The 25976-nt window shown below is 37.3% G+C and overlaps 1 protein-coding gene across 1 annotated transcript in view; it reads right to left on the bottom strand.

Annotated features, from left to right (window-relative positions):
• The window catches only part of LOC310901137 (uncharacterized protein), a gene marked incomplete at its 5' end in the record, with an annotated part of 96680 nt that overhangs the window by 42731 nt on the left and 27973 nt on the right, over positions 1-25976 (bottom strand). The window contains 2 exons of the mRNA XM_083840261.1: positions 14415-14535; positions 21273-21419. Coding sequence (XP_083696387.1) covers positions 14415-14535; positions 21273-21419 — 268 coding nt within the window. The remainder of the gene's footprint in view (positions 1-14414; positions 14536-21272; positions 21420-25976) is intronic.

Raw genomic sequence — 25976 nt, 5'->3', positions numbered from 1 at the left:
CCCTATCCTGTGGTGAGAGGAGAGAGCACCAGCAGTGTAGCGTCACCAGGGAGGGCGCTGGTGCCATCCAGCTTTGCTGCATCTCGCTCTATCTTCCTACACTTCCTTATGTGGTACTTCGAAGGGTACCCATTTCTTTCAGCAGAGATGTTCTAATCTTTGCAAGATGTGAAATACACTTATAAAAAAGTATCTTTTGGAAGTAGGAAATCTACAGCACGTTGGTTAATTAAACATAGTACTTATCTGATCCCCTTTTCTATACCATAACCATGGCAGAACAACGTGAGCTACTAACGAGCATTTAGCTCAGTTTGCTAAGGCAATTTTTTTTCAGTCAAAGAATCTAAGTGTTATCACCACAAAATAGCTGGAGAACAAAATTAAATGTCCTAATATGTAGCTCTAGGTAGCTACATTTTTCCCTGAAAAGCCTCAAGAAGCAATTTGGGATAAAGTCCTTTTCATTTTGGAAAAACATTATTGTATCTTTGGTACTATCTCTGTTTAAATATATATCCTATACTATGAACTATTGCTTATAATTTAAGACTCATGCTTTATTTCCAATCCAAGTGAAAAACAGTTTTCTCAGAAGAAGCTACTGTGACCAAATCAAATTCACTTTTTTTTTTTTCTTTTTTTCTTATGGTAGGGGTAATATCCAGTAGAGAGAAACTTTTTGATAATAGAAATGTCTCTGGAGACACATAATGGGAAAGAAGGCATGTTACAGCTCATTTACTTATAGCGGTTATGTGTTAAATTGCGGATGAACTAAAATAGACTATAATTCTTTGAAAAAGGCAGCAGTGAAAGGGTTTGGAAATCTATCCCAACAGAATTGCTCTTTGAGTTAATATTCTATGGCTCAGAATAATTATCCGTATTATTGATCCTGCCTGTGTGGTATGGGCATCCAAACAGCACCAAGTAATGCTCATAGTCTTCTCCAAAAGACTAAAACTTGGAGTGGAGCATGCTATTCACAGAAGGGATATGAAGAAGATTTCTTCAGTCAGCTTGCAATTAATTTTCCATCATGCCAACACCAGTACAAAAGTTGGAAAAACATTGTCAAAATGAGAAAACAACTGTGTAAGATTTGTTTGCCGTTATCAGCCCCTTACTTCAGTCATTCCCACAACAAACTGCCACAAGTTTTGAATACAGAGACAGAAGAGAAATATTTTGAGGCTTTCCACTGGGATGTGAAAATCATAACATTTGCCCACATCACCAAGTGCATGACAAGGCTAGGTCAGCTGCTTTAAGTTTGCAGTGACAGTGTGTTTTTGAAATAAATTTCTCGCTTAACCCAGTTTATCTTGCATTGGTTCAGTTTGCAGGCAAATTTTGATACATATTAAATGTATTCTTTGGGGATGGAGCTAAATCAGAATCTCTGCTCTGAGTATGCACCATTCTCCAGCCCTTCCTGAGGACAGCAGGCTCTCATACAAAGACTGGTCTTTTGGACAGTTTCAATCAATATGCATGGACTGATCCGGTGGACAAGAACAGATCTAGTCCCAGGTGAAACTCCCAAACTGTCTGTCATGATGGTGTGTAGGAGTGTCAACATGTTCTGCTTTTGTCTACTCATTTACTAGCACTGCACCAAATCACTCGGTAGTATAGATTTCATCACTGAGAGCTTACCTGTAACTCATAACAAAATACAGCAAACAGCTGCTGTAATCTCAGATGTCAGAAAATTACTCATTTTAATGTGTAGTTCCTGCTGTTCTTAAAGAAAGTTCTCATCCTCCAGTAGAAGGTGGGTATTTCTATTAGAAGGGCAAGGGTAACAGTAATGAAAGAATTCCCAGACCAGATTTCTATTTGCAAGCATTTGAAAGCTATTTCAAAACACAGCAAAATTATTTGCCTTCCTGAGCTTTAGAATTCATTTATATCCTTTTTTCTTCCTTTTTTCCCCCAAATTTCTCTTTCTTATCCCCAGATTGCATTGTTTTTCTCAAATGGCAGAGTCCTGCTGCCTTTTTGTCCTTTGTAGGTAAAGCTGTCTATTTTGTCCTCACCCCAAGTGTGAACCTACAGGACTCCCATTATACGTGAACCAAAGTATTAACTGAAATATTTACACACTAGTTTGAAGCATCAGTAACCTATCTATTTTGTCCTTAATATAGTCAAAGAGACAGCACATTCCTGAAGGTGTATTAATGTTATTCAGCTTCTTTTCTTTTAGCTGAATTGATCCGATTTCACGCTGCTTTAACATTGAAAGTAACTGCAACTGGACATGTCCTGTAGGAGATACTTGCTGGGTGACCGATTCTTGGTATATGCATGATTTTTAAATTGGTTTAGAGTGCTTTGGTTCTGGTGAAAAGTGCTGGATCTGCATTCCTGTGAAATTAACTATTTATTTATCTGCTAAATTTAGGGCATGATGATAAAATGATTCTAGCCACTGTTCCAGTGGGTTCATTTACAACAGTGAGAATTTACAATCAAAAAGCATATCTTTAAATCCTTTTAAAGCTAAAGAAATTTTTTTTTTAATAAAGCTTTGAAGAACAGGTGCACTTTCACCAATTTGTCCCCTAACCAAAGCCAACTACATAGTTACATATCTTTTTATGAAGACAATTTTTGTTCTCAGTTGCTAGAGAAAGGGATGCATGAAAAATATCAGTAGCTAAGTTTTCATGAAAGTAGCAGGGTGGCAGAGAAGATGATTGTCTTTGCACAATCATACATGAAGAAACAAAGCAATAGAGATTATTGTGTGGGAGTCAGCTAAATTAAAATCTGTAGGAAGAAAGAAGAAAGTACCTGTAACTCCATATACGAAGGGCAATGTTGCCAGGAAAACAAAGGCTAGGATTCTCATCAGCAGATTAACTGACAAAAGATCAAAATCCATATATATTGACACGCAAAAAAAAAAAAAAAAAAAAAGACATTCAGCTACTAGATGAGCACAGTGCACTGGGTGTGGTGTATTAGCTATTAATGAATAAAGTAGCTCTCAGGTAGGAAAATCTGAATTAGGTATATGTTCCATGCAAACTAAGTATATATATCACATACATACACATGTATATACACATATATACACACCTATCTCCTTCCAAATGGGAATAATGATTTGTCTTTTAGAATAGGATCCCATGGATTATTTGCTTCTTGCTATGATAAATAAACACATTTTCTCATGACTCTTGATTCCAGCTAGGGTTTCGCTGCAAAACCTTTCACATAGGTGGTAGCTCACTTTATGATCATATTTATGGTTCATATCTCTGACATCTGGTCTGAAATCCAATCATTTCTACAGCTCATTAATGGATTTGGTGGTCTATTTCATGTAAAACTGCTAGTTTACCTTTTCTCCTAAATCTGTTATCTTAAATGAAGTTATCAACAAGATTTTTTATGTGTTTTCTCCATCTGCACTCTAACCAGGACATTAAACTATAAATTTCCTGAGTCATGGTGGTATAAACATCATTTACCCAACTTCACTAATATATTTGTTAACTCACATTACAAACTCTATCTTATGTTCCTTGACATAAGAACTGTGGTGCTTTTTGCCCTTTCTGCGTACTGTGTCCAGCACTGGTTTTGATTCTTCTTACTGCTGCAGGATTGCTCTGTTCAATCTGCAACTGCCTCTTTTTCAGATCCAGAGATAAGCCCTTGTATAGCTCACTGCAGTAACAACATCAAATAGCACCCTTCAGGATCTTCATCTAGCAATTCCAGCATCACAGTAGCTGCACTCACTGGTGGAAGTTATGAGCCACAACCACTCGTACATTTATACATGTAGAACAAACAGATTCTCAGAAACATGAGTGATAAAAGGCAAGAAAATCCTTCCAAGAAAATGAGGCCTTCTGTGATCTCAGCCCGTTATGTATCAAGTTACAAGGAGAACAAGCCTAAGCTGGTATTCACTTATCTAATACTTGGGTATGTCTACTTATGGCTGGTTACCATTCTGATGAGATACTCTTGCCACTCTAGGCAGGCAGAGCTCTATTTCATATCTTGACAATGAAAGTGCAAAAACATTTAATTCAATTTTCCTCTGAAGCCAGTATCAGAGAAAAGTTTGAATAATGCATGTGCCTTTAAACCACGGCCCCATCACTCCTCCAGTTCTCTCTCTACTTTGCTCTTGTTTTCCTATCTCATTTTGAATCAGAACAGATTATGCATAAGGCACCTCCAAGCAATGCAAACTATTTGAGAATTTAAACAAAGTCCTCTACCTTAATTAGTTGCTAAATACTTTTTTTTTTTTCACGTTGGAAAGGAAGTTTATGACCATGCCAATAACTGTCATTTAATTATAAATTCCCTGACTTGTGGTGGTACAAGTATCATTTCTCTGACTTTATTAATATAACTGTTAACTCACACTGCAGACTCTGCAGAAAAGGTTATGAAAGGAATAGCAGCTTTGCTGCATTCACATACACATGACACACAGCTAATGACTAAGTTTTAAGCTTGTTACAGCTTCTCTGAGAACCTTAACAGGAAAAATCCTTAACTGAGAGAACACCTAGGAAATTCTTAACACTGCTATTCTGCTTGGAATGGAAATCTATCAGAGAAAGTGATTTTAAAAGCAGGGAACTGATGAATAATTCAGTAAAAAACATGTCAGTAACTGAAGAGACAATGGAAGAACTAGTAGTCTTTTTTTTCATCTTCTGTTATCATTACAGTGGAATGAACAAAGGTCACATCAACCCTATACAAAATAACTAACAGTTTCAGAAAAATTAAAATGGGAGTCCTTTTGACATAGCACCAAAATACAACAAGGGCAATACATTTTAAAATGACAAAATAAAATACTTTTTGTATGACAGATATCCTGTGCAGATTCAGGCTACAAAAATTGTGGGAGACAAAAAGTTATCAGGCCTAAAAACATACATAAAACGATTTACATAGCAACTGCTAGATACAGGATTAAGTCAGGATTACTTCACTTTCTATCAGTAAATGAAATTACCCTGTCCAAGTTAAGTGTGTGTGCTCACGTGTGCATGCACATGCTCATACTTGTGTGTTTGTGTGCACAGATCTGTGTGCTTATCTATAATGGGATGAGGGAAGAGGAAGTGAATGGAATTAATAGGAAATTCACCGTGATTTTGACCTCCATGTTCTGTCCTTTAATCTGTTTTTTCAAATTTTCTGATGTCTGAAGCAGTTTTATTTAGACTTTATAGCACTTTGGAATATAGAATACATTTATCTAATATAATTTAACATATACATAACGTATACATAATCTAATACATTTACTTAATCTAAAATTTCACAGCAGACTTCTCTTACAGAAGAAAAAGGCTAGGAGTATTTCCCATGGCTTTGTCCTGTGGCTTTACTTCTGATTTTGCCACCTTTGACCTTTTTCAGGTAACTTTTCCCCGATCTTTGGAAATGCATCTTTCAAAATATTAGAGGTGAGATGGGCCTGAAGAAAGATGTATTAAGAATTTCAAGAGAACTGAAAAAACATTCTAGTGATATTACTGCTTCCAAAATCCTTTAACAAATGTAAGTGTTATTTTTACTTTTCCAAGGAATACTTAATGAGCATCAAATATTCATAGAGGATAGATAATATTTAAATGACATCTTTAAATGATTAAAAATGTGAAACTTTGATAGTGATTACTACATTAAGGCCTACAATACATTTTCATTAGGCACAAACTATCTCCGAGGTGATATCAAGAAAAAAAAGATTTCAGAATTCTTTGCGCTATTTGTAAGTTCATATCCAAGCCTCCATTTTCAGGATAAAGAATTAGGGTTCAAGTCAGCAGTTCATAAGATAAATTGGTAAGGTAAATCAAGAAAAGGTCCACTCAGCCCATCATTTACCCCAGCCTATGTTCCATTTGGCTAGCCTTGACATTAGCCTCTTCCTCTGTAATTAAACAGCAGATATCCCATTCTCAGTCATGATTCTATTTTGACAGGTCAAATACCATTTGGATATGAGATAACAGGAAATGGTAGAGGAGATATAATGTAGACTGTGTATTTAAACAGTGTTTTAATATGCTCTTTCCTAGGATAATACAACTCTTTTAAAGGTGTTTTTGTGATAAAATGTAACACTCGCGTTTTCTATAGAAAAACATGTTTGAAACTGCTGCAATGACAAGCATATTAATTTTTTTGCCTATATTTCTTCTCTTGTTTCTATCAAATTAGTGCATTGAAATGCTCTGGAATGTTATTTTGAACCCTGGAGAATTGACATGTTTCCAAAAACCTAGAGTGCTTGAAGGTACAGCTGCAAAACTCAGGAGTAGTCTAGGAGATGTAAGCTCCTTCTTCAATATGTAGAACTACAGGCATGCTTATTTATATAACAGAAGCCTCAATAATTGATACTATCTACTTAAGAAAATGATTGTAACTGACTAAATACTGTGAATTAATAAGCATAAGTTGGAAATGCAATGAAAGTTAATTTGTGTCAGTTGATAATTAATTTATATTTCCTCCTGTATCACCAGGTTTACTGCTGTTTTTAAAATAATAATAATAATAAAATTTTAAAAAAAAATCTATTTAATCCTCTTGGGATAAAATTTTCTGTGCTAAAGTTACAGTTGAGAAATAAGAAGAAAACTTAGATGATTAAAGTATTAGATTAATAAAGCCAAAACAGGTTTACAAAATCCCAACCTCCCAAATTACAAGGATTATACATACTTGATTCTAAAGTTTCTAACAAGCTTCCTACAAAGTTGTTTTCTTTTTTCTTTTTTTTTTCCTGTTTCTTTCTTACAAATCTAAAACAAAGCACTGAGCTCAAAAACAGCTGATCCTGACTTTATCTTGCTCAACCACACATTCAAATTATTCTAGACCCTCGCCTATCATGTCTAGGTATAGCTAAAGTAAGGTAGAAATGTTTGCTACTTTTAAATATTAATTTTTAATGAGAGAGGGGAATGTCAGGTTTACCCATTTCATTATCTGCTTTACATAAGAGAGAAGTTCTGAATGAGGCTAGGAGATTTAATTGACTATTTTAATAATTGTTGGAGCACAGCAAACAGCTTATCTGGCTTAGAATTATCTTAGAAGTGTTTACTTCCATTGCTCAGCAAGCCAAAAGGAAGAAGGGACAGTCTCCAAAATGTACTGACAAAGACTTGATTTTGCTATTGCCAGAGATGCTGAGAAAACTCCTCCTGACAGGACAGAGCCATAGAAGAGCATTTAGACAGCCTTTTGTTTTGATCTGCTTTTATCTTCAACTGTCATGACAGAGGGAGACAAAACAGCAAGGCCAGAGCACCTGCCCAAGAACATTCTGTCTTTCTTCTAATACTGTTGGAGAGAAAAGGAAGAGACCAAAAGCACCTTGCTAACTGCTTGTTTTCTACAAATGTCAGAGAGTGCGAGAGTAGAAACAGAACATTTGAAGAAAATCATCCAGGAAAGTCTCTAAGTTTATAACCCAACTAACATCTTTTCTTTTACCAAGTACAGGCAAGTTGTTCTACAATAATTTTCACCAGCTTCTAGTAACTTTTCTGAGATGATACAGGGATTGCAATCACTTCGGAAAAGCAACAGTGTTTTTTCATCCCCTGTGGAATAGAAGTGTGGGAGGGATAAAGGGCGGGGTAGGGTAGCAAAAAGAAAGAAAAGCTGATGGTTTCAAGGGACCACAATAAGGAGCCTCCTGGTTGGGCACAATGCAGAATTACATTAGTTGCAGATGATCTATGATACTATAAAGACTGTAGAGCCACATTAAAAATAATAATTAATAATAAAGTTATTTAGTTTCCCTGCTTACCCATGGTTCTTGTTTTCTTTCCAATCTCCTCCCCGTAGAGTAAATACTTCAGGAACTAAGCATTAGAGAGAGTGACAGGGACTCAGAGATTTACTTTTGTATGAGGAAGGTTAGCTACAGAACACTGATTTTTACCATTTTACTAGAATAACTGCAAGATCCTGCCTTACAGTGCCACTTGGACATGTGATAGAAGTGAGAGTGATGGTATTTGAAATCCTCATCTACTGAGGAGTTATTCCTTTTTATTAAAGGGGTCTTGGTAAATAACCTCTTGCATTCTCGACCACAGGAAAAGCTTACTTAAGAGTAGCACAGATCTATGGTTGTCATATAAGTCAGACATCATCAAGGTCTTTGATCAGAACAATCAGACGTAGTCATACATGAGTAAACAGAGGTTTCCTGTCCCCGGATAAAGTTTCTCCTTCATATACTTTTATTTCCCTGTTATAATTCTTAATTCAGATGTAAACATACAGTTTAAGTCTTCAGACAAGCACAAGCTGCTAAGCGATGAAACTTCGTGAAAAGGTTGAGTGCATTCTGAGATATCCAGGCCTTCCCTCCCATGCAACGGAAAGTTTCTTATTTTAGAGCTCAGATATTATCAGTTTTTTAAAACTGCATGTTTATTTTGAGATGTCCTAGGCAAACTATAGAGCGAGTACTGATTTTCTTAACATATGTTGTAAGTCCTGCTGAGGCTGTTGTGACACTGATTACGTAGGCTTAGAACTTCCATCTAACAAAGACAATAAACTTGCAAATTTTGTAGTTTTCTTCAATATGCATTAAATGTCTTTGAGACGGTGATTAGTTTGCATAATTTCTAGGAGGTTGACAAAGGCCCACAGTGGTCCCCCCAGAATAGTACAGTGATGTATTCTGAGAGAATTGTAATGCAGAAAGGAAAAAGGTAAGGTCAAATCCTTTCCTAGATAGGGAAACTATTAGATGTTTACAACAAAAGACAGAATACATACAGGCAGGGGAGAAGGAATATTGAATTTCTCTATCATCACCCTTATACAAATAAATCTTTTGGTATCAGCTAATAAAAAGCTACACTAATCAAACTGATCCAGACAGTTTGATTCCAGTCCAGAGGGACAGAAATCTCTTCACGTCTGGGATAATCATCAAAAGTACTGTCCCCTTAGTGCCAGGAGCAGGATTATTGTTCTGTCATTAACCTCCTATAGAGGTAGCTGGAAAACTGCCAGTTACAGAAAATATTTTCTCATCACCAGGCATAAATTTAGCGTTCTGTAGATGACATGAATTAGACCAAGAGACATAGCTTGCTTGAACAGGCACCCAAAACCAGAGTTATGCAGCTCCCTCATCATATGGCTACTTTTCTCCTACATTGTTCTGCAGTATATGATAGACTTCTAGCAGAAGACATCCATCCTGGACTCTCCAGAGACAGAAAATCTTCTGGGAAAATAAGATATGGAGATACTGGCTGCCCATACTGTCCAGTCTGCTGTGACTACAGCCAGCTGGCACAGCCAGAGAAACGGAACAAGCCTGCCAAAAAAAACACAGTTCTTCTGTGGCTAAGATGCTAAAATACACCCTTTTTTGGGAGGCATGGGGAGAGGGGTAGCTCGTTGTTTGTTTTGCTTATTAAGCAAGTCTAATTGAGCTGAATGTGTTACTTCAACAGATACTTTCCCTCTAACACCTAAACCACAAGCCAGCCTCAGAGAGGAGTTAAAAAGCAAAACTTGCCTCTATCAGTTTGCTTACTTTTCTAGAGATTATCTGTGGCAGGTATGCTATTTTAACTAGGATGTTGTTGAAGAATGTATTTCATTACCCTTGACATATGGCATTTTCTATTTTAAAAGATCCCAGGTTCCTCTGCAGCAATCTTATCTCCAAACTGTGCAATTTAGCTCAAGCTTCTCTCTTTTTTTTTTTTTTCTGTGTAAATTCAACAAATTTGATATTGCTACACAGTGTTCTTTGCATCTATCAGTCTGCTAACCTTCACTTACCTATTTTGTGTGTTTGTGCATATTGTTATTACTGGCAAACTGCTAAAGCCAGAATCATCTGATAAGACACCAGAGAATGTGGATGGCTCTAACATGACCATTCTAGACTGTTATGATATAATGTGGATATCAGAAGATCTAAACACCTTTGGCAGCTTATTTTAGAGGAAAAACATTAATGTTTATCATCCAGCCTATCGCTGTCAAACTCTGGCTCTAGCCATGCTACTCTAAGGACAGTTCATTAGCATTTACATCAGGCAATTTTGAGAAGTCTTTTTGTGTGTGTCCTCAAGCAATGCAGGATATAAAAAGACTGGTGATGTTAGGGGGCATGAATTTGTGCTTATACAACTTGAAACATATAAAAAAGACCGAGTAAACTGATAATTTTTTTTTTTTTAAAGAAACTTTCTAATAGTAAGAGATGTACATTAGGCTTCTGTTCAGACACCAACAAGCCCTGGGTTGTAGGTCTAGTTTCTTTCTCTACTCCTTTTGAATGTCTTAGCTCTACAACATGTGTTGCTTTCATTGATTAATTTGTATTGATGCTGTACAAACAATGAAAAATTGTCCTTGACATAGAGAGCTTACAACATAAATATGAAAATAAATGCCACTACAAAATTGTCCTCACCCACTGAGAGGAAGTCCAGTGACTAATGAGACTTTTGTTTTACTTATGCATATATTTCTCTCCCTCATTCTCCTACTCTTAATAAGCTAGGATCCAGTAACAGAGAGAAATACTTAACTTCAGAGAAGCAGTAAAATGATTTGACAGAGTCCTAACGTAGCTGCTAAATATCTTTCTCTGCTCTTCGTATAATACCTGCCATCTAAAACTGATGTTACATGGCATTGGCTTTGGATTTGGCAGTGGGTGGAGAACTAACAGACCACCACTGTCAAAGGAAAAAAATATTCTGCTGAATAGCATATGCAGTCTCACAAATATGTGAGACTTGCCTGAGAAGAAACATTAAAACATCAGATAGGAATCAGTGTAGCCCTTATATATAAGAACAGTTTGATTTCAGTGCAGTAGAAAAGCTGTCTTGTTCTCACCCATCTACAGTGCAGGTATGCAGGCAAAGAGAAATTCAAATTGTTGTCGATGTTAATGACATTCCTATTTCCTGAATCCTAGCTGAATATCAAATTTCTGATGGAACACGTCTGAAAATGCTCTGCTGTTCCAGCTTCATTCATCCCTTGCAACAGACAGCTACTTACCAGCCAAAATTTTCCAAGAGATTTTGTGGCTGCTGAAATAGAGGATCATGAACCTATATTAATCCTGTCATCTGAATTTTAGTTTGATACTTAACTGGAAAAGTTAAAAAAAAAAAAAAAGAAAAAAAAAACTCTGCCTTTGGTTCCATTTTCAATGTCATTTTTTTTCACAGGTCACACTGTTGATCTTGAGTAAAGTGTATGCTTTTTTTCACATCTGAGACATAATGAACTGCCTTCCATTCTGTAAATGGCAAGGTCACAGAGATGTTTTGTTGATAATTTTTCTTTAACGATTTGGGTTCTTAACTCTGGTGCTTTGTCTCTAATCCACTTTTGAAACTCCACTGCTGGGGAAAAATGCTGCTGTTTGTGTACTAGGGAAAAAATGTTGCTATCTGTGTCCTAGAAAAGTCAGACAAATGGCTTAGCATCAGAAAAAAATATCAGTAGTGTGTTGATTTTTCCACTTCCCAATTTGTCATATAACAGGAGAAATATTACAACCAATCTTCTAAAAGACTGAAAATGCAAATAGCTGAGAAGAAACACTTTCTCAGGGGCTATCACATTTCCCCCCCCCCAAAAAAAAAAAAAAAAAAAACATTTAATGATTACATTTTGTGCAACTTTGCATTTGGTGGATCAAGTCCTGCATATTTGAACTAGCATACTAGTTAAGAAATCCTTACAGACAAATTTCTGACTGACAGTTTTCCACTCTCTCCATTTTAAAGCACTTTGGCGCCATAGTTCTTATGACTGCTTCTGTGTGCTGGCAATTACTCTGATTAAAAACCCATTTGAGAGCTTCTAAGGTGACAGCTAAAAGCTTTAATCCTCCCTGTGATTTGTACACTGTTGTCAAAACACAAGAACAGTTATTTAATAATGTAGCCAGCCCAAGTATTAACATATAAGAATGCAACAGGAAGAACTTACTGAGGGAGAACACAGAATGACAAGAAACTTTAGATTATATTTATGTTGTTCAAATTCTGGTAGGCTTAGACCTTCAGGAGCCACTTCCGTACATCAGAATAGACCAAAGGTTTGCTGTAATTTTATGGTAGTTTTATAGTCATGTAGAAGTTGTCTGGATGGTAGAATTCCTATACAGCACATATTATTAAAATATTCTGTTCTCCCTCTGTCATTTTTAATCCCAGTATCAGTTTCACTGCTCAGTATGACCCATTCTGGGATTCTGAATTCTCCTGTAGAAAGGAAATCCCTAATACTCATTTCCCTTCAGTTTGTAGTGGACAAGGTATCATGCTCTGCTGAAATAATAAAAGGAAAATATCTTTCATTGCTTAATTATTAGGAACATAAAGCTATATATTTGTACTGGGTATTGAAATTAAGCTGAGAAAACTGAAAGAAGACAACAGTTATTTACCTGATGTGACTTTTGAATCATTTTCTTTTGTGTCATTTCAATTGTATTATATTTTGAGTATAATTTTATACTAATTAGGGAATAAACTGCATAATATATATATATATTTAAAAAAATAAGATTTTAAATCATAGAGAGAAAATAAATTATGATGTTATAGTACAATAGGAATATCATGAAGTACTGGAAAGCTGAGAAAGATGACAACCTATCAGATTTTTTTCCTTAACTTCCATTCTTTTTTAAAAATTTTCCCAGAACAAAATATTGAAATAAAGCAGGTATCTATCCAAATGGGAGTACACTAGTGATCTTTGAGAAGACTTTTTTTCCATTAGGTACCCACATTAGGTACCCAACTCACATTTGCAGACAGTAGAGACCAATCAATAAGATATGTATAAATAAAGTTTCTACAGTTAAATTGATACAGATTCTCCTTTTCCTGGAATCATTCTTATCTCTGTCTCATTCAGAGAAACAGAACAAATGTCTTCTTTAAATTTCTCTGACAATTTTGTCCACAGAGACTTATTATTTACTAATTATTTATATATTTATTTATTCTGCTGTTTCTGTTTTGCTGTTTTCATTCCTTGGTCTGCCTGCCGTGATAAACTATTCAGTGACATGGGATTAAGGGCTTCATTAACTCCAGAAGACAGCAACCCAAAACATCCTAAGTACTCGATGTACTTTTTGTAAATTCAGAACTGCCCAAGAACTCTTCCTATTCTTTCAGAAGCTCTACATAAAATAAATTTAAGGAGTTAGAAGTTGTTAACTTTGTCTGCTCTCATACCCATGATTTTTGCCAAAATATGGTTTGAACAGCATTTATAACCAAAGCAAAGCTTTCAAGTATTCCCGTCATATCCTTATTCCTGGATGTACTCATACTCTGATCACTTTTCACACCACAATTTGAACAAGTAGTTGGCTTCTTTTTTGTCCATAATGCTGTTTTGCCAAATTAGTTCACATGCCTATAACATTCATAGGTATGGGATTAGCAGACTCAGAATAGAACACAAGCATTAATGGATTATGGACAGCTTTTAGCATGCAAGCCAAAAATTTTCCTTCACAGATAAGTAAATTTGAAAGGAGACTTTTGTCCTTCCTTGATAACATGAATAAATGTTATTAACTATCATGTTTATTTAAGTCCCAGTCAATCTCACTTGGAGTGAGCAGGTGGCCAACATATTTGTGACAGTAATTTGCTGATACAATCTCTTATCTAGCCATGAAGAGGACGAGTACTGCACTTGGAAATGGACTATGTAAATTCACTCACTTTACATTTCAACAACAAAAATAAATAAATAGATAGGTATTTACTTGCTCATTTAGTATCAAATGGCAAGTGGGGAGGAGAAGGAAATGAGAATTCACTTAACCAGTGACTGAGAACAAACATGTCTTTACTCCCTCCCATTAGGAATTTATATATATTGATAAGATCGCTCTTTTGTGTCTGGGTATTATTGACTTAGGCCAGACACAGACCAATGTTCAGTTCAAGGTCAATGCTGGAAGAAAAGGAATATATAGTTGTGATTGGAATCAGGCTGTGACATGAAGTCAAGTGAAGGGGTAATCTACTAGAAATGTTGTTCCCCAAGAATTCATCCTCTCGCTAATGGTAAGGGGTCCTTGTCTCATGCCTCAAGATTTCGTTTTAGTTTTAGGCTAAAAGTCTGGGTTAGGAGACAAAGCATTAAGCTGCAGTTGGAATGTGGCTGGAAAGAAGCTGCCAAGGGATGAGGGAGATGTAAGGTCTTCAGAGAATTTATTTTTATTCTGATAACATCGCCCCCTCCCCCCCCCCAAAAAAAAAAAAAAAAGACCTCCAGATTAATTCTCAAATCCACTTTATGACCCTCTCCCTCCTTAACAGTTATGTTGTATAGTATAATTACGTAATTACCTCAAGAGACACTGGAAAAACAGTCTGATCAAGAACTTTCTTTTCCTCGTATCTCTTTTCTCCTCAGGCTGGTTATCCTCTTGGTCAGAATATGGGTGGTATTTATAGCATGTGATGCCTCCTGTTAGTAGGTGACAAGAATTAAAAAATCAAATTAATGAAAGGTACAGAAGCATACACTCACATGTACATGAAAACTTACTCCTTTAGTAAACTGGTGACATTAGAATACAGTCAAATACGGGCTGACTAGAGCATTCCCTTAACCTTAAAAACAGAGAAGATCTGTATCATGTTAAAAATAAATAAATACATAAACAAGGAGAGCACAATTTGGCAGTTAGTACCAAAGTAGAAGACAATATAAAGCATTGCTCAAGTTTGAAGTGTGCAGACAGTATCAGATGCAGGGGTACCAATAATTATGTTGAAATAAAGTTTTATTCAGGTTACAGGTACTCAATAGACAAGTTTTTTTCTTTCCTATACAATACATTAATTTTTACAAACAATTTAGCAGATTCCCCAAAATAGATGTGTTTTTTTTTTCCTTTAGTCTCTTTATCCATGCTGTCTATCTGATATTTAGTCTTTGTAAATAAATCAACAGTTCATAGTAGCATCAGAAATTTTTGTCCCATTGATTTCCCATAGCAATGAAGTGCCATATTAGCTCAAGGTGAAGAAGTTAATAGTATGAGAACAACAGAGTAATAGTGGAGGAATTATGCACCCAACTGCACATATAAGTTTGAAATTTTATCTTTGTGTTCTTGTGATATTGCAAATTTTGAGAGCAAATCAAAAATTGTTAACATCTAAGAATATTGAATTACCTACTTATTGATAAAATCGGCATCCTTAAACATGTTTGTGTATGAAATGAGTATGAATGATACAAAATATTGTTTACTAGCATCAGTTGAATTTCCTAATCTTTTGCGCATTTTTTTTTCTGTTGTTGCTTTTCCTCCCTCTGTGATACAACTTCAGATGAAAGGGTGGGATAGAGAAGGAGAGCATGTCTTAATATAGGCACAAATATCCTGAATCAGAGCATATGTGTCATGGCTACAGCCTCCCTCTGAAAGTGTCTAAAATGAAAGACAACAAAAGCTTTCATATTCATAATATATCTATTAACAATGGAGTGCTTCTTTGGGACATAGCTCCAGATTTATATTTATAGGTTAAAACATGAGTTCAGCAATGTAAAAAAACAATCTTGTTGCTGACTAAAAAGAATGTGCCCATGCCACCGTGTTACCTCACACTCAAGTTTGCACAGAAGTCTGTATTATCCAGTTATTTACACTGCAATATTAGCTTGAAAAACAGCTTAAATTTAGGAGATCCCAGACTGATAAAGAACTGTCAAATCCCAACTCCTGAAACCTACTAGGCAAACTAGCCAGAAAACTCCATCTTGACTGGTCGGACAGTAGCCACATGCTGCTATTCCTACAGTTGGGGCAACATTTAGCAGAGATGAACATTCTAATTTCAAAATTTTGCTCCCACTGTTGGTAGTTCCAACAGATGAGTTGAAGTGACCAAGCAGATTTTGACAGACCTGAACTCATCTGTTCAAAAGTGTAAAACAGAAAACAATTTTGTTATACTCTAAGTGCAGCTAGTTTTAAGACATAAGGTTTATAAATTTAATATCAAAGTACATTAATCAGCCAGAGGCAAAATTTCTACTGGATATTTGATAATGAGTTTCTTTTCTAGTAATTCGTAACATTTGTTGACTTTTTGGCAATTGTTGATCACTAAACTGATGCTTTTATGGAGCTATCACTCATAACCCCATGATCGCACTCCTAAGTAGTAATGGTCAGGTCTAAATCCATCATTTAACACATGAAGATAAGGCTTTTTTTTTTTTTATGTTATTTGATATTTATCTATACTGAATTCCATTTCTTATTTTATTCTCTACCGAGTTTTATAAAATCTGTTTATCTAGTCTTGTGAAGATAGTCTTCATCTACACTATTCTGAAAATCTAGTGTCAGGAGCAAAGTTAGTCACCCTACCATTCTTTGTCCTTTCCCAAATCACTTACAAATACATAGAAAATACTGTTAAGCCTCTCTAAATCAGTATTCTTTGTACAAAACAATACACAGTATTCTCACAAAAGCATACATACACAGCAATAAGATAAGGAATGATTCTTTGAATATTCTTCCAAAATTCAGCAGTTTACCATCTGGGAACTTTTGCAACTAGAGATGGAGATTCTTTATTTAGAAGTTCCAGATGGATTTTTCTTCCATGTATTTGTTTTCCGAATCTATATAAATTTTAACCATCCACAGATTTCCTTAACAAGACCAGGGTGTAATCATTTTTCCACCTTGGACAAAAGACATTAAAAAAACAACCCCAAAATTAGTCAAATTTTGTCTTTCTGTTTCTGAGCAAAGAATAGCAACTGACAGGTTTTTTTGTTGTTGTTGTTGTTGCTTTCCCTTTATCACTTTAAATGATGCATTGAAGTAATAAACCTTTTTGGATCTTTCTCTAGTGCAAATCCAAACTGGATTTTGGTCAGTTAAATTAAACCACTGTCTATCCTGTCTCATTACAGCAGGAAGCATTTGTTTCAATACATTTTTTTCCATACATTCTTGTTTTGATTGTCTCTCTATACATTTCAGAATGAGGAAAACAGTCCTTGTTATACTATAATTTGACATTATATAGACAATCACTGATAGTAAGGGACAACCAATGTTCAACTCCAGTGCATGTGTTAGGTTACAGGAATGAGCATGACACATAGGCATATGTGTGACTATAACCACTGTAATATGGAATTTCAGCTCAATGAAGTAACCACAGGAATTCACAAAAGGCAGAATAAATCCCTGTATTTTCCTTGCAGCTTCTAGTAGCTTCAACACTGATGAAAACAAAATGGAAGGATCCATAAGTGCTAGGCTTTATCACTACAGCCAAATTATGCATGATCTGATCTCTGATCCTATGCTCAACTGATTCTGTTTTACTTTCAGTAATTATGATTTATTGTCATTGTGTCAGAGAAAAGCACTGAATGCTGATAACTTTGTGAACATTGTTGGCTGATTACATTTCACTGTAAACAATAGCTTCCAAACGTGTAAGAACTGGGTGTGATCACCCTGTAGACAGCAGAGACAAAATGCAGTTTAGGAACCCTTGAAATGTGCTCTGTTCTTAGCAATCCTGGAGTATTCACACAGTAAAATGGAGATCAGATGAGAAATAGTACTAAATAGATGCAACTGACTTTGGTGACATATACACTAATGCTCCAAGAGTGGCAAGCAGAGCAGCCAACTTAACTGTGAGTGTCAGAAAACAATTAAATTTGCTATTGTACTCTTCTTGGCTGGAACAGACTTAATTTTCATCATAGTCTCCATGTTTTGGATTTGTGGGAAAAAAAATGGTGTTGATAACACATTGATGATTTAGTTATTGCTGAGCAGTGCTTATACAGGGTCAAGGTGTTTGGTTTCTCACACTGCCCCACCAGGGAGAGAAAGGAGGATGAAGGGGGACATGTTCAGACTGATGGTGTTTGTCTTCCCAAGAAACCATTAAGCGTGATGAGCCCTTCTTTCCTGGAAATGGCTGAACATCTACCTGCTGATGGGAAATGGTGAAATTATTTTGGTTTGCTAGTGCTTCCAGCTTTTGTTTCACTTATTAAACTCCCTTTATCTCAATCCACAGTTTTCTCACTTTTACCTGTCTGATTCTCTTCCCTATCCCACTGGAGATGAGTGAGCAAGTGGCTGTGTGGTACTTAGCTGCCTGCCAGAGTTAATCCACAACAAGAGGTTTCTTGAAAGAAGCACAGAAGCTTAATACCTCAGTAAAGTGGGAATCCACACAATATTGGACCATGGTAAAACAAGTTGTTCCTAAAAATTATCAGTAGTAAAATACATAATATTGACATATACATTTTTGTTTCATAAGTTAACAAGCAATAAAGCGAGTGAGGCAGTTCAAGTCTCTCTTACAGAGACTGCAGTAAAGTATCAGCAAAAATTGAATTTAAAAAGTCCTTGCATTAAAATATGTAGTACATCTATTATGCATTATGCAGGCATTTTTCAAAACAGGAAAGCTATCAGCATACTTGTTATGTTCCGGACTATTATTCTTACTGTGAATCATGAATACTGTGATTAAGTGTCTTGCCAACAACTTGCAGAATACACGGGTCTGTTTACATCTTACAAATGGAGACCTTTTTTACTTTCTTCTTTACATTTTACCACCCTTCTTCATGTCAGTTAAACTGCAAGATTAGACTTATGGATCTGTAATTTACCAGTATTTCTTAGCATTATGTAAAAGTTTTGTTCCATTTTTCCCAACACGTCTGGCCAATGATCCAGGATATCTTCACTGGAATTCCTGGCAGGATTTTTTCATAAAATACTCCATAACAAGGAAATTTCAAAATCAAGTGTTCTTTGGAGACCTCAGAGTCTCCAAGCCCTCATTAAATTGTCATTTATACAATATGCTTGCAAGCCACCGGGGTCATTTTGTGAAGGTACATCACAAAGGGAAAGCAGTAAATCTCAGTAAATATTTCACAACTGTCGCTGGCAATTAAAATTTTAAATGGCATCTTCTCTGCATAGCTTATACAATGAGATTCAAAAGGCAACTGCAGGTTCACCCAGATAAAATGAGTGAACTTCTGTTCTGTATTATTTCATACTGAGAGAAAAAAACATATGTTAAATTGGAATACAATATGCCATGTTGTGGTACCCCACCATGTAGTAAAAAAAAAAAAAAATCTACAGTGTTCTTTTGGCTATGAGGGTTATATACTTTTAGGAACTCATTTCATTTCAAATATACTGAATTATTTTATCATAAAATAATTCAGAGAGTGAAAATCTATTTTCTTTCTTGCTTTTTGAGAAATTCGGTCTCTGTTGCTGTGGTTTCTCTCTCTTGCTGTGAAAGACCTTCACTGAATTCAGTCTAGACAATCTCTTCAGTGTTTCCATTTTCCATTAGACTGGAAACAGGATTACATGATATTTCCACACAGTTTTAGAAGTTTTCAATCCACCAGTCATGCTGACAATTGTTTTGCAGGAACATCGTAAGTCACATCTGAGTCTCCGGAGATAGAGGTTTTTTGTTCTTTTCTTCTTCCTTCTAGCCTTCCCTTGCCTAGCCTTCCCTTCCCTTTCTTTTTCTTTTCTTCTTTTTAAAGTACTTTTGTTCCTTATACGTCTGACACTTAAAAACACTATAGAGAGGTACATTAATGTAGCTCAGCATCACTACAGAAACAAGATAACCTTTGTATCCAATAATTTTGTATACAAATACTTTTAAACTATTAGCTAATTCTCATATCTTCTGTGAAATCTAAAGACATTTAAAGTATCATTTTGAAAAATAGGGAAAATAGGGTGGAAATTCTGGAAATGGTTTAGCAAGGGTAAGAAAGGGTAGTAAAAAAACTACTGTCACATATATGGGGACGAATATATGAAAGATGAAATTATCTTAATTTTATTACTAAAAATCGTAAAGCTACAGATGAACTTTTACATTCCTAGTGAAGACAATCCACCCATTATTTATTCTAGATAATATATTACTTTTTTTCTTATTTAGGGACCATTTTTTAACTGCTGTCACTGCATATTACTTTACTACATCAGTAGCCCATGTGAATTAGTAAAAAACAGCTACATAGCAAGCAAGAATGTGAGGAAGACAAGTTCAAAATTTGCTTTTTATTGTATAAATTTAGAAAAATAAATAATCAAGTAAGGCAGTCACAAAATTACCTGCATGTGTCTTGAAAGTCTTAGGAGAACTTATAAATGAAGATCACTGACATATATGAACAGAAAAAATATACACTTAAGAGTAATTAAGTATTCCATAGGGACCATTTCTAAGATGACCCACGTGCAAATTGTGTATTTCCCATCATAAACATATCTATTTAAACAAACCCATTAAATCCTCAGAGCACATAAATTTAAAAAGTTAAATTAAAATTTACTTTTTCATCATTTTTTAAATAGTAATGTTGTAATCAAGAGCTTGCTAGCCTTTTTTAATGTGTTGCTTGATTGTGTAGTTATCTTACTCTGAAATAGCAAAAAAAAAAATTATTTTTTTTCTAACACTATCAAGGTTATGAAATAATAATGCTGCATCATTTTTAATTACAGGTAATGTTAATAAATCTTGGGTCTTCCTCTCTGTTGTTGTCATAGGAAAGTCCATCATGCATATGAGAAAGGGAAGAAGGTATTTTGGTGTGCAACTGAACAGTTAGAAGCTTCTCAAGATGTGAATGTTAAATAGAAACCTACAGTTATCAGAGAACTGGCTGCAACATCGAAATGAAACAACTGCTTTTTCATACAGCTCCATTGCATGCTATTAGCTTCACTTACATGATTCATTACATATATATGTGCTCCTAGCAGCAGTGCTAGATTGTGGCCATATTTTTGGAAAAGCAATCAGACCTTGTATTAAAGATCATGAAACAATGCCATGAAATTATATTTTTCATGCTATCTTTATGATCACAAGCACCTAAGACTCTTTATAATTTTTTTGAAGATCCATTTTAGAGTCAATACACTCTTTTAATATTCCTGCCACAAACTTTGAAAAACACTGAGGAAGCAAAAGGGGACAGGCAGAAGAAAAGGAAGCACAAGTTCCCATAAACAATGTTCTAGTTTTTACAGTCCTGTCTCAGAGGAGTAATGACACATACTCATAAATGTAATACATAACTATGTATCTTTGACACATCAGAGATAACACAGTGGGCTCCCTTCAACTTACTCTGTGCATCAAACTGCACTACAAGCACATGGTACAGAGAACAGATGTGTCCTGGGTTCCAGTTGTGGTGAACCCCAGTGACTGATACAGGCTTATGTGTCTTGAAAAATGATACTTCACTCAAGTCTTTTTCTTCATCGGATAGATCTGCAGAGAATGTTGAAAAACACTGTTACAAAAAATCTTGAAACAAACAAAAGCACTGGAAAACAGAGGATATTTCTCAGTAGAGATAATGAAGGATTTCTTTTTAAATTATGATGGAAATGCACAACTGCCCAGAAAGCGCAGTAGACTTGAACCATTAGCACCTGTTGAACTACAAGACACAAAAAATTCAGGAGAGCAGTTTAAATGTGGTCATCAAACCACAGTAGTTTAGCATTTGCTACTTGCAAGATTATTTAAACTGGTTTGACCCTTAGTTGTTGAAAAACTTGATTAACTGAGTCTAGTTGCAAAAAAAAAAAAAATGGAGAAAATTGGTGAAACTAGGAAGTTTTACTTCAGTTTAGCACAAAAATGCATAGACTTCAAGGGCACCTGAGAGCCAAGCGGAAGGCTAACAGATATGCAGGGACTATTTCTTAGTTGTGTTTCTCTGTGGTCTTTCTTTATGCAAAGAATTCTGTGAAGTGGATAATCATTGCTACTTTTGCTTGCCTTTGAGCCCTTACAAAAATTACTTTGTAATTACAAGCGGTGAGTTAACCCTGGCAGAAGAGAATCAGAGGGGTAAAAGTAAGAAAACTGGCCAAAAACTGCTGCCAAAACATGGCGCCATACAGATGACTATGATGAAAATTAACTCTGTCCCAGCCAAGACCACTACAATTCCCCACTTTGTTGAGGTGTTAAACTTCAGTGTTCATTTCAAAACATCTTGGTTCCTCCTCCTTTCTATCCAACCATTCTGGAGATGCTGTTCTGTGTTACCAAAGCAAACAGGATCACAATAAAATAAATAAATAAATAAATAAATCAGAAAAATAGAATGGATAAATAAGAATAGATAAATAAAACTGTAGTGCTAACATAACACTTCAATAAATAGTTTTAAAACAACAACATATGCCAAACAAATATATTTTTTAATCCAAACTTTTATAAACTAAACCAACTGTGTTTACTGTTATAGAATCAATACACTTTTGAAATGTAAATGGATCGGGCTACATGAAGTTTTGTAAATTAAGGGAATGATGTTATACTAGGTCAATATATATGCAAACATACTCTGAATATAGTACAGTTTGTAATAGCAGTCACTCACAGCATCTGATCATTAATGTCACAGTGTCCTGGTTCCAGTTAGGACAGAGTTAAGTAGCTCATAGTAGCTGGTAGGCTGCTATGTTTTGGATTAGGATGAGAAGAGCGCTGATAACATGCTGATGTTTTAATTGTTGCAGAGCAGTGTTTACACCAGGCCAAGGACTTTTCGGCTTCTTGCTCTGTCCTGCCAGCGAGCAGGCTGGGGGTGCAGCAGGAGCTGGGAGGGGACAGACCCAGGACAGCTGACCCAAACTGGCCAAAGGGGTATTCCATACCATCTGACGTCATGCTAAACAATATATAGGGGTGGCTGGCCGGGGTGGGGGGGCCGGCTGCTCGGGAATAGGCTGGGCATCGGTCAGCGGGTGGTGAGCAATTGCGTTGTGCATCACTTGTTTTCTTACACATTATTATTGTTAATACTATTACCATTATCACTATTATTATTATTATTGTTATTATTATTTTCCTGTCTTAATAAACCGTCTTTATCTCAACTCACAGGCTTCACTTTCCCGTTTCTCTCCCCCCATCCCAGAGAGGGAGGGGGGAGGGTGAGCGAACGGCTGTGTGGTGTTTAGCTGCCAGCCGGGTTAAACCACAACAGTCTTTTTGGCGCCCAACGTGGGGCCCGAAGGGTTGAGATATCGACAAATCTGACCAGAGTGTGTTAAACTAAAATTGGTATAAGTATTGGACCTGCTTAATAGTTGCTAGTCACGATGTTGATTGCCTTAATCTCCAGTCTGCTGTACCTGTATTCCAAATTGAGTTTTATGGTGCGTTACTTTCTGTATGTGCTCCCTGTTGCACTGTTTATCCTTTCCGGGCCCTGGTTTAAGATTGTTATGGTACTGTGCGGTGTAACAATGGCTTATGAAATGATGAAATATCTGGTCACGACTTTAACCTGGTATTTGTACTCAGCACTGACGTCGACTCTATACTTTGGAACCCATATCTCGGAAACTATTAGCAATTACACCTATTGCCTGTTTTCGTTAGGGAGCCAATCTGTGAAGGGGACAGGGGAAGACATGTTTCCCTACCTGTTCACTCTCCCTTTCTCCTTCACCACCACCCTCTTATCCCCCGAGTTAGTTACGGTGGTTCTCCGAGATGTTGAATATCCTTGGGATACTCAGACCAGCCTGCTCTTGTTGTTATGTCTCCTGAATGCGCTTCAGATTTTGTGGAGGGTTAAACAACTACTTAGGAATCTCATCCGGAGATCTGTCTTGAGGCGGGATAGTTGCGAGTGGCAGGGAGTGTGGGAAGATATGGGCAGGTTTCTAGAGCAGTGGTCACCTCCAGTGTTTTGGACATTCACCCCTGAACAACTGCAAAATCCTAAAAAGCTGGCAGAATGCTTGAAAAAAAGGTGTCATGACTCTGGCAGTTCCAAAGTGACACAAATCACTGTAGCGTGCTGGGGTCTGGCTTGTGCCTATCGAGCTGCAATTGATGTTATTAGCAACCTAGCTCCAGCTCCTGCAGCCGCTCCAGCTGCAGCTCCTGCAGCCGCTCCAGTTCCAGCTCCTGCAGCTACTCCAGCTCCAGCTCCTGCAGCTGCTCCAGTTCCAGCTCCTGCAGCTACTCCAGCTGCAGCTCCTGCAGCCGCTCCAGTTCCAGCTCCTGCAGCTACTCCAGCTGCAGCTCCTGCAGCCGCTCCAGTTCCAGCTCCTGCAGCTACTCCAGCTCCAGCTCCTGCAGCCGCTCCAGCTCCTGCAGCCGCTCCAGTTCCAGCTCCTGCAGCTGCCCCAGCTCGTGCAGCTGCTCCCACTCCTGTGGCTGGGTCAGAGAAACGAGCTGTAGCAGTGCAAGTTGACCCCGCAGAGGGTATCCCAACCCCTGTGGCAGACCCTGTGTCTGGGTCAGAGAAACGAGCTGTAGCAGTGCAAGTTGACCCCGCAGAGTGTATTCCAAGCCCTGTGGCAGACCCTGGGTCTGGGTCAGAGAAACGAGCTGTAGCAGTGCAAGTTGACCCCGCAGAGGGTATTCCAACCCCTGTGGCAGACCCTGTGGCTGGGTCAGAGAAACGAGCTGTAGCAGTGCAAGTTGCCCCTGTAGACAAGGTGAAAAAATGGTATAGAGGCTCAGGTCGTTTAAAACGCAGACAGTCTTCTGCTAAGTCTGGGCGAAGTGAAGACGAGGCTGGGCCATCAAAGGTGCAGGAGACTGAAGATGAGGATGAGGATGGCGAAAAATCAACAGTAACTACCCGGACTCCATACCAGCCATCAAAGGTGCAGGAGACTGAAGATGAGGATGAGGATGTCGGAAAATCAACAGTAATTACCCGGACTCTATACCAGCGTGAGCTACGAGATGTGCGAAAAGATTTTGGTCGCTGTATAGGCGAGCAGCTTGTCACCTGGCTGCTCCGGTGCTGGGACACGGGAGCCAATTATGTGGAATTGGAGGGCAAGGAAGCCAGGCGGCTGGGATCCCTTGCTAGGGACGCATGCATTGACAAAGCAATTGGAGATGGAGCACAATCTCGCAGCCTCTGGAGGCGTCTCCTGTCAGCTGTGAAGGAAAGGTATCTCTTCAAGGAAGAACTTGTATGTTTACCAAGCAAATGGACCACCATGGAGAAGGGAATTCAGTACCTGAGGGAATTGGCCGTACGGGAAGTAATTTATAAGGACCTAGATGACGCACAAACATCCACAGATCCAGATGCAGTCCAGTGTACACCACCCATGTGGCGGAAGTTTGTACGGAGTGCCCCATCATCATATGCCAACTCATTGGCAATACTAGCCTGGAAAACGGAGGAGAATCCCACAGTGAATGAAGTGACTAAAATACTCCGGCAGTACGAAGGAAATCTCTCCTCTTCCCTAAAGGCCTGTGTCTCAGCTGTGGAGAAACTCTCTGAAGAGGTCCACCAACTTAAAGAGAATTTATCTTCCCCTCCACCTGAACGAACCAGTGTCCACCAGCTAAAAGAGAATGCTTTAGAGAAACTTTCTGAAAAGATCCACCAACTTGAAGAAAGATTATCTTCCCCTTCACCTGAACGAACCAGTGTCCACCAGCTAAAAGAGAATGCTTTGGAGAAACTTTCTGAAAAGATCCACCAACTTGAAGAAAGATTATCTTCCCCTTCACCTGAACGAACTAGTGTCCACCAGCTAAAAGAGAATACCTTGGAGAAACTTTCTGAAGAGATCCACCAACTTAAAGAGAGTTTATTTTCCTCCCCACCTGTACAAACCAGTGTCTCAGCTATTAGGGGTAAACGTTCATCTATGCAAGGAAGACAATATGGTGGGCACACACACCGCGCCACCCTGTGGTTTTACCTACGTGACCATGGAGAGGACATGAGAAAATGGGATGGAAAATCTACTGCGACCCTAGAGGCACGGGTACGTGAATTGCAAAGGAAAACAATTGGGAAAAAGGAGTTCTCTGAAAGGT

The sequence above is a fragment of the Anser anser genome, assembly GCF_964211835.1.
Source record: "Anser anser genome assembly, chromosome: 5".
NCBI lineage: Eukaryota > Metazoa > Chordata > Aves > Anseriformes > Anatidae > Anser > Anser anser.
The sequence above is the reverse complement of the archived record's forward strand: the minus strand, read 5'-3'. Positions and strand labels throughout refer to the sequence as shown.